General features: G+C 43.5%; 1 protein-coding gene across 1 annotated transcript in view; it reads left to right on the plus strand.

Moving 5' to 3' along the window:
• LOC112613033 (galectin-16) overlaps positions 1 to 9,750 on the plus strand; it is a 21,139-nt gene extending 11,389 nt beyond the window's left edge. Inside the window, exons 2-5 of the mRNA XM_025368155.1 lie at positions 4,345 to 4,569; positions 6,596 to 6,672; positions 7,173 to 7,383; positions 9,501 to 9,750. Of these exons, the coding sequence (XP_025223940.1) occupies positions 4,555 to 4,569; positions 6,596 to 6,672; positions 7,173 to 7,383; positions 9,501 to 9,626 (429 nt within the window). The 5' untranslated portion in view covers positions 4,345 to 4,554 and the 3' untranslated portion in view covers positions 9,627 to 9,750. The remainder of the gene's footprint in view (positions 1 to 4,344; positions 4,570 to 6,595; positions 6,673 to 7,172; positions 7,384 to 9,500) is intronic.
• Positions 9,751 to 10,080: the final 330 nt, after the last annotated feature.

The following is a 10,080-nucleotide window of genomic DNA, read 5'->3' on the forward strand; positions in this document are numbered from 1 at the left end:
CTCCAAATTTTTTTTTTTTTTTTTTTTTTTTTTTTTTTTTTTTTTTTGAGGCGGAGTCTCGCTCTGTCACCCAGGCTGGAGTGCAATGGCCGGATCTCAGCTCACTGCAAGCTCCGCCTGCCGGGTTTACGCCATTCTCCTGCCTCAGCCTCCCGAGTAGCTGGGACTACAGGCGCCTGCCACCTCGCCCGGCTAGGTTTTTTTTGTATTTTTTAGTAGAGACGGGGTTTCACCGTGTTAACCAGGATGGTCTCGATCTCCGGACCTCATGATCCGCCCGTCTCGGCCTCCCAAAGTGCTGGGATTACAGGCTTGAGCCACCGCGCCCGGCCCCTTACTCCAAAATTGACCACATAGTTGGAAGTAAAGCACTCCTAGCAAACGTAAGAGAACAGAAATCACAATAAACTGTCTCTCAGACCACAGTGCAATCAAACTAGAACTCAGGATTAAGAAACTCACTCAAAACAGCTCAACTACATGGAACCTGAACAACCTGCTCCTGAATGACTACTGGGTACATAACAAAATGAAGGCAGAAATAAAGATGTTCTTTGAAACCAATGAGAACAAAGACACAACATACCAGAATCTCTGGGACACATTTAAAGCAGTATGTAGAGGGAAATTTGTAGCACTAAATGCCCACAAGGGAAAACAGGAAAGATCTAATATTGACACCCTAACATCACAATTAAAAGAACTAGAGACCCAAGAGTAAACACATTCAAAAGCTAGCAGAAGGCAAGAAATAACTAAGATCAGAGCAGAACTGAAGGAGATAGAGACACACACACACAAAAAAACCATCAAAAAAATCAGTGAATGCAGGAGCTAGTTTTTTTAAAAGATCAACAAAATTGATAGACCACTAGCCAGACTAATAAAGAAGAAAAGAGAGAAGAATCAAATAGATGCAATAAAAATGATAAAGAGGATATCACCACTGATCCCACAGAAATACAAACTACCATCAGAGAATACTATAAATACCTCTATGCAAATAAACTAGAAAATCTAGAAGAAATGGATATATTCCTGGACACATACACCCTCCCAAGACTAAACCAGGAAGAATCTGAATCTCTGAATAGACCAATAACAGACTTGGAAATTGAGGCAATAATTAATAGCCTACCAACCAAAAAAAAAGTCCAGATTCAGATGGATTCACAGCTGAAGTCTACCAGAGGTACAAGGAGGAACTGGTACCATTCCTTCTGAAACTATTCCAATCAATAGAAAAAGAGGGAATCCTCCCTAGCTCGTTTTATGAGGCCAGTATCACCCTGATACCAAAGCCTAGCAGAGACACAACAACAACAACAAAAGAGAATTTTAGAGCAATATCCCTGATGAACATCGATGCAAAAATCCTCAATAAAATACTGGTAAACCGAATCTGGCAGCACACCAAAAATCTTGTCCACCACAATCAAGTCGGCTTCATACAGGGGATGCAAGACTGGTCCGACATATACAAATCAATAAATGTAATCCATCACATAAACAGAACCAGTGACAAAAACCACATGATTATCTCAATAGATGCAGAAAAGGCCTTCGACAGAATTCAACAGCCCTTCATGCTAAAAACTCTCAATAAACTAGGTATTGATGGAACGTATCTCAAAATAATAAGAGCTATTTATAACAAACCCACAGCCAATATCATACTGAATGAGCAAAAACTGAAAGCATTCCCTTTGAAAACTGACAAAAGATGGGGATGCCCTCTCTCACCACTCCTATTCAACATAGTGTTGGAAGTTCTGGACAGGGCAATCAGGCAGGAGAACGAAATAAATGGTATTCAATTAGGAAAAGAGGAAGTCAAAGTGTCCCTGTTTGCAGATGACATTATTGTATATTTAGAAAACCCCATTGTCGCAGCCCAAAATCTCCTTAAGTTGATACGCAACTTCAGCAAAGTCTCAGGATACAAAATCAATGTGCAAAAAATCACAAGCATTCCCAAACACCAATAACAGACAAACAGACAGCCAAATCATGAGTGAACTCCCATTCACAATTGCTACAAAGAGAATAAAATACCTAGGAATCCAACTTACAAGGAATATGAAGCACCTCTTCAAGGAGAACGACCAACCACTGCTCAATGAAATAAAAGAGAATACAAACAAATGGAAGAACATTCCATGCTCATGGATAGGAAGAATCAATATCATGAAAATGGCCATACTGCCCAAGGTAATTTATAGATTCAATGCCATCCCCGTCAAGTTACCAATGACTTTCTTCACAGAATTGGAAAAAACTGCTTTAAAGTTCATATGGAACCAAAAAAGAGCCCGCATTGCCAAGACATCGTAAGTAAAAAGAACAAAGCTTGAGGCATCATGCTACCTGACTTCAAAGTACACTACAAGGTTACAGTAACCAAAACAGCATGGTACTGGTACCAAAACAGAGATAGACCAATGGAACACAACACAGCCCTCAGAAATAACACCACACATCTACAACCATCTGATCTTTGACAAACCTGACAAAAACAAGAAATGGGGAAAGGATTCCCTATTTAATAAATGGTGCTGGGAAAACTGGCTAGCCATATGTAGAAAGCTGAAACTGGATCCCTTCCTTACACCTTATACAAAACTTAATTCAAGATGGATTAAAGATTTAAATGTTAAACCATGAAAACCCTGGGGAAAAAAACCTAGGCAATACCATTTAGGATATAGGCAAGGGCAAGGACTTCATGACTAAAACGCCAAAAGCAATGGCAACAAAAGCCAAGATAGACAAACGGGATCTAATTAAACTGAAGAGCTTCTGCACAGCAAAAGAAACTACCATCAGAGTGGGCAACCTGGCAGGTAAGTGGCTCTTACCTGGCAAAGCCAAGTGGCTTAGTGTGGGACAGAATAGGCAATCTACAGGATGAGAGAAAATTTTTGCAATCTACCCATCTGACAAAGGGCTAATATCCAGAATCTACAAAGAACTTAAACAAATTTACAAGAAAAAAACAAACAACCCCATCAAAAAGTGGGCAAAGCATATGAACAGACACTTCTCAAAAGAAGACATTTATGCAGCCAACAGACACATGAAAAAATGCTTATCATCACTCACCATCAGAGAAATGCAAATCAAAACCACAATGAGATACCATCTGACACCAGTTAGAATGGGGATCATTAAAAAGTCAGGAAACAACAGATGCTGGAGAGGATGTGGAGAAATAGGAACGCTTTTACACTGTCGGTGGGACTGTAAACTAGTTCAACCATTGTGGAAGACAGTGTGGTGATTCCTCAAGGATCTAGAACTAGAAATACCATTTGACCCAGTAATCCCATTACTGGGTATATAACCAAAGGATTATAAATCATGCTGCTATAAAGACAGATGCATGCATATGTTTATTGCAGTGCTATTCACAATAGCAAAGACTTGGAACCAAACCAAATGTCCATCAATGATAGACTGAATTAAGAAAATGTGGCACACATACACCATGGAATTCTAGGCAGCCATAAAAAAGGATGAGTTCATGTCCTTTGCAGGGACATGGATGAAGCTGGAAACTGTCATTCTGAGCAAACTATCACAAGGAGAGAAAACCAAACACTGCATGTTCTCACTCATAGGTGGGAATTGTACAATGAGAACACTTGGACACAGGGCGGGAAACATCACACATGGGGGCCTGTCTGGGGTAGGGGGGGATGGAGAGGGATAGCATTAGAAGAAATACCTAATGTAAATGACGAGTTAATGGGTGCAGCAAACCAACATAGGACATGTATACCTATGTAACAAACCTGCACATTGTGCACATGTACCCTAGAAATTAAAGTATAATAATAATAGTAATAAATCTCACCTTTCTCCCAAATATGCAGAAGAAACAGTGTCTCTGAAACTTTGATTTGCATGGACATCAACAGAGGGTGTAGCTGGAGCCCAAGTGTGTGACAGTCAGATGAAAGTGGCCCTTACCTGGCAAAGCCAAGTGGCTTAGTGTGGGGCAGGTTCATTCAAGAACCTTCTCTACTTCTCTCCCCAGATCCTCCTCAGGATCAACGTCAGTGCTGTCCCAGAACGTTTAAAGGCAGGGAGAAGAATTGCCTTATAGGGCTAATATGTTTTCCCAAAATCTCCAACTTTTTTTTCTTGTTTAGCCATTGTACAAAATTGGGGAAATGTACAACTTCTGGGTAGACTCTGCATAGTGGAGAAAAGGCTTGAGAGGCACAAAGGCTGGGCTTTACAATCGCTACCCCTCACTCCATCATCCTTATCTATGCATTTCCCTGGTAACCCCATCCACAGCCTGATACCTTCCCCACTGTCATTTCTGCTGCATTACAGACACAGACTTGCAAATAGCTATGATTGTGACTGAGTTTCTTCATGACACCTGACCCTTTCTCATGCTGCAAGGAAAGCTTGCTGGGAGGAGCCTGGAATCTGGAATGAAGCCAGAGGGCAAGGCTTAAAGGGGTCATTTAAGTGCTGCAACTCAGAGATTCACTCAGAAGACTGGACACAATTCCGAAGGTCGCCCAGAAGGAGAGAACAATGTCATTTCTAACTGTGAGTTGAAAAGGCACAGCCTTCAATAATCTCACGTCACACAAACCAAGAAAGAAATGGGGTATTTTATGAGATGAAAATATAAGCATTTCTACTGTGAATGCTTTACTGAGAGTTCTGGGTGTGTGGAAGAGAAACACTGAGGCTAGGTATCTGAGATGCTTGTACCATGTGGGGTGTGGATCCTGGACCAATGTAACCCTGTGTGAGCATGAGGTGGTGTCTGATGAGAGTGAACTCTGCTGAGATGATATGACTTTAGGTGGAAGGTGGATGGCCCACCAGGTCAAGCAGGTGTGTGTATCAGTGTAAGGGGTGATTGTGCTTTGTCTTCCTCTTTGTGATATGTGTGTTTGTGCAGAGCCAGACCAGTGCATGAGCATCTTTATGCATACAGTGAACAAGTGTGTGTGACTCAGTGAGTGGCATGGCTCTGTGTGACTGTGGATGTGTGTGCTGGGATGTGACTGGGTATTGAAGGGAAAACATACGTGTGGCCTTCTGTGCATGTGAAGGTTCCTCCCTACACAGTAGCATCTCTGATGAAGGAACTGTGTGTCTTTTCATGTGTGGCAATGTGAATCCCAGATGGCTTAACTGGTGGGGATCTTGGAGATTGTGAGTTACCAAGGACTTGTTTCAGATCACTTGTGAGAGTGGAATGTATGATCAGTAGATGTCTCTTCCCAGTAAGAGTGGGGAAGAGGAATGCAGACTATGGGGGTGATGGTTCCTCAGGTGGGGTCTGCACAGAGTGACCACTGGCTCTTGCCTCCCAGGCTCAGCTTCCCTGTCTCCAGCCTATCCTGTACTTTTCATTGTGAGACAGGAGGTTTGCTAGAGAAGGACATTAGAGGCCATGGTTTCAGAGACTGAATCACGTAAAATACCCACTGTAAGCTCTGTCTCAACTGAGTCTAAACTTGTTCCTCCACCCATGAAGGAACAGTTTAGTCTCAGTTCAGACAGAGCTTACAGTGGAGATTAATCAACAAAGCAGCTGGGTTCACTGGCTCATGGCCATCATCCCACCAATTTGAGAGACAAAGATGAGAGGATAACTTGAGGCCAGAAGTTTGAGACTGGTCTGGGTATCATAGTGAGACCCTTTCTTTAAAAAACTTTAAATATCAGACTGGCAGAGTGGCAGGCACCTTTCGCCCCAGCTACACAAGAGGGGGCAGATGTGTGAGGATCACTGCAGCCCAGTAGTTCGACGTTTCATTGAGCTATTATCGCACCACTGCATGTCAGCCTGGGCAACGGAGCAAGACCCTATCTCAAAAATACAGAAAAATCATCCACCACTTGTAGTCGTGGTAGAAATCAATCGTTCCCTCCAGTTATGTCTCTGACCCACAGGCTTCTTTTGTGCAAGTACTGGGGCTGTGCTCTCAGTAATGTGTCCCCTTCTTGGAAGGACGTCCATTGCCCTTGATGATCGTGATGCATGTGCCTCCCACACACAGGCGTTTCCTGTTCTTTCACCATTTCTCTCTCTTTCAACAAGTGTTGTTTCTCACTGGAGTGAATTTCTAAATTCTTACATCCTCAAGTCTTGTTTTCATTTTCAGAGTTGAAAATGAAGGCAGGTCAGTGTCTCAGGAGGACTCCCCGGTTCTGTTAAGTCACCACTAACAGGCCCTACCCATGCCAGGGATTAGGGGAAAAGGTTTACATATATTAACTGCTCTATTATAAAGAATTTCTTACAAAGTAGGAATTCGTGATAATCCTCTTTGTTTTAGGGAAACTGAGGAAGTCAAGTAACCGATCTAAGATTGCACGGCTAGTAAAAGGCAGAATGAGGACCGGAATCCAGGCATCTTGGCTCCTGAACCCTTGCTCTTACCTATGGGTCCACCATATCTTCAGGAACACGGGGTCCTGATGTGGTAGGGTGAAAGGGGAGAGTCCACAGAGTCTTCCCTGTGATCTCTAACCTCCTGCACTATGGGAATATGTTACAGGAGGGGAGACTGCGCCTGACCCCTGCACCTCTCACTTACTCTCAATACTCTGGCAGGTGCCATACAAACTGCCTGTGTCTTTGTCTGTTGGTTCCTGCGTGATAATCAAAGGGACACCGATCGACTCTTCTGTGTGAGTACTCCATGGTCCAATGGAGAGGGTGGAGGAGAAAGGAGTAGATTTGCTAACAGTTCGACCTTATGTGTGGGTGATGTGGAAATGTCCAGTTGGCAGGATGGAGGCCCCATGCAGGTGCAGGTCCTGGAGACCCTCCAGCATCAGGCATGAAATCTGCAGCAACTACCTGTGGGCCAGTCACGGGGTCTAGCGGAGGAGGACACTCAGTGGGTTGGAGCTGTGGCTCTTCATCAAGGGGCATAGAATTTTCAGGGAATGAACAAGTCATAGGCCCAGGTCAGTGGCTGTGACTCAGTTTTCATCTGGGGATGAGGAGCACAGCATCTCCCTGCTGGGGGCACGAGGAGCTTAAGTATCTCCACAGGGATCAGGCCTGCAGTATCATCGGGGAGACTTTTTCGTTGGGTAAAGGGGGGAAGGGATTTGTGTGTGTGTCAAGTGTGTGTCTGCACAATGAAGGAACCTGTCCAACATGCTGTGTGCTTTGCCCTCAGCAATGAACCACAGCTGCAGGTGGATTTCTACACTGAGATGAATGAGGAGTCAGAAATTGCCTTCCATTTGCGAGTGCACTTAGGCCGTCGTGTGGTCATGAACAGTCGTGAGTTTGGGATATGGATGTTGGAGGAGAATTTACACTATGTGCCCTTTGAGGATGGCAAACCATTTGACCTGCGCATCTATGTGTGTCGCAATGAGTATGAGGTGAGCACCCCTGGAGCTCCTAGCACCCAGGCTCTTTGAGATCCCAGAGCAAGAGGCAGCTCTCATTGACCTGGCCTCACCAGTCCCTCAGGGCCCATCTCCCATAACTACCCCGCCCCAGGTTTTCATCACAGAGCACCCTCTGCTTGCCCTGCCGTCCTCAGCTCTTTCCCAAATCTGACCAAGGTCAAGGTCGGCTCACCTTCCATTTCCCCAATAGTGGAGAATCTCCTCTGTCTTTTCACATAGTGCTCATTTCTACGTATGCCAGTATTTAAATTTTCATGTAGCTGAATGAATACAATATACTTAAGAAAAAAGTTTTTTCTATCAATCATACTTAAGAAAAAAGTTTTTTCTATCAATCATACTTAAGAAAAAAGTTTTTTCTATCAATCAAAACTTACGTCTTCGTCTCACTTTTGGGTCCCAATTCTACTCATACAAATAACATTACCAGTGCTCTGCTCTCCTTCAGAGAGAATAATCTCTCTTTTTTTTTTTTTTTTTTTTTTGAGACAGAGACTCACTTTGTCATCCAGGTTGGAGGGCAGTGACATGATCTCAGCTCACTGCAACTTCCACCTCCTGGATTCAAGTGAGTCTCTTGCCTTAGCCTCCCAAGTACCTGGGATTACAGGTGCATGCCACCACATCTGGCTAATTTTTTTTATTTTTGGCAGAGACAGGGTTTCACCATGTTGGCCAGGCTGGTTTTGAACTCCCAGTCTCAAGTTATCAGCCCAACTCAGCTTCCCAATATAGTGGGATTACAGGCATATGCCACCGAGCCAACCCCTTCAGAGGAAATCTTTGCCTATGGAAGCATATAGATATGTCTATGATTTCATTTGTGTTTAAGCAAATCCTGGTATAAGTTGCTCTACACATTACACTTTAGGAACTAAGTTGGTTTTTTACCAAAGAATATATCTTGAAGACATTCTCAATCCAAGGTGCTGCTTTAATTGTTCAGTTGGGCATTGAAGTTGTTCCCAGTATTTTGCTCTCACAAATGATGTTGTATCAGGCTTTCAAATAAATCCTTTTGTCATTACCAACCTCCCAATACTTATATTGGGACATAATTACAAAAAAATGAAAAAATTGGTTGAAAAATATGTGCATGTTTGGCCGGGCGCGGTGGCTCAAGCCTGTAATCCCAGCACTTTGGGAGGCCGAGACAGGCGGATCACGAGGTCAGCAGATCGAGACCATCCTGGCTAACACGGTGAAACCCCGTCTCTACTAAAAAATACAAAAAAAAACTAGCCAGGTGAGGTGGCGGCGCCTGTAGTCCCAGCTACTCGGGAGGCTGAGGCAGGAGAATGGCGGGAACCCGGGAGGCGGAGCTTGCAGTGAGCCGAGATCGTGCCACAGCACTCCAGCCTGGGCGACAGAGCAAGACTCCATCTCAAAAAAAAAAAAGAAAAATATGTGCATGTTAAATTTGAAAAACTAATACTAATAAGGTGACTTTCTCTATAGTCTCAATATAAGGAATATATCCATACTCTCTTGCTTTCTCTAATGAGTAGGCCAAAAGATTCCCATCTCATTCAGATTCATGTGAGGGATCTTTTCCTATGCTTAGAAGTTGTTGAAGATAATATCTTATGTTATACGAGACCTGTCTTCCTTTAACTCTCTAAGAACACTGGGCTTCATTCTTTGCCACTAACACCTCAGATGTAGGCTACTCCAAAGAGGAACTGTGCCATCAATAATGAAAGGCAGTCACAGTTCATGGAACTGAAAAGTATGCATTTCAATGAACATGGTCTAGCAGTAACCCTGTGGCATGTCCTGTGTGAGATGCAGGGTCTCAGGTTCCTGAAACACAGTCCCTGGTAATGGGGTCATCCAGTTTAAAAGGGAGGCTGAGTAACAGGGACTGTGTGACACAGAGTATAGAACGTCACAAGAGGAATGAGAGGAAACTAGAAATAAAGTCAGCAACTGTCTCAAATAGGTACAAAACATCATCTGTAAACAGAAGTGTATCTACAACATTCACTTGTATAACTAGGAATTTTCTTGGAGAATGTTATTGGTACTAGGGCAGAGTAGAGAGGAGGCTGAAAACTTGTCTTTCTGATGCACTTTTCCTCTTAAAGGTAAAGGTAAATGGTGAATACATTTACGCCTTTGTCCATCGAATCCCACCATCATATGTGAAGATGATTCAAGTACGCAGAGATGTCTCCCTGGACTCAGTGCTTGTCAGCAATGGATGGAGATGATTACACTCCTCATTGTTGAGGAAACCCTCTTTCTACCTGACCATGGGATTCCTGGAGTCTGCTAACAGAATTATCCCTCCTCAACCCTTTCCCCTACACTTGGTCATTAAAACAGCACGAAACCACACATGATTTGGTTCTTGCTTTAAGAGGGGGAAAGAGGATGTGATCATCCCCAAAAGGGGCCAGGGCATTCTATGGGAGGCATCAGGAAATCAAAGGGGATAAACCTTCCTGTGACAAAGGGAGTGAGTGACAAGGTCCCTGGAATGTCTGATAAGACATTAGAAACAGCATCCTTCTATAGTACGTAGTTGACGTCAGACAGTCTGAACCAAAATACTTACCCAATCTCAGATGACTCACGGCACTTAAATGTTAGACAGCTGTTTACAGCCATGCAGGTGTACCTAGTAGCTTTGGGGAAAACCTATACCTTGAGGAAAATGATGTG

This window comes from Theropithecus gelada, chromosome 19, assembly GCF_003255815.1.
Source record: "Theropithecus gelada isolate Dixy chromosome 19, Tgel_1.0, whole genome shotgun sequence".
Lineage (NCBI taxonomy): Eukaryota > Metazoa > Chordata > Mammalia > Primates > Cercopithecidae > Theropithecus > Theropithecus gelada.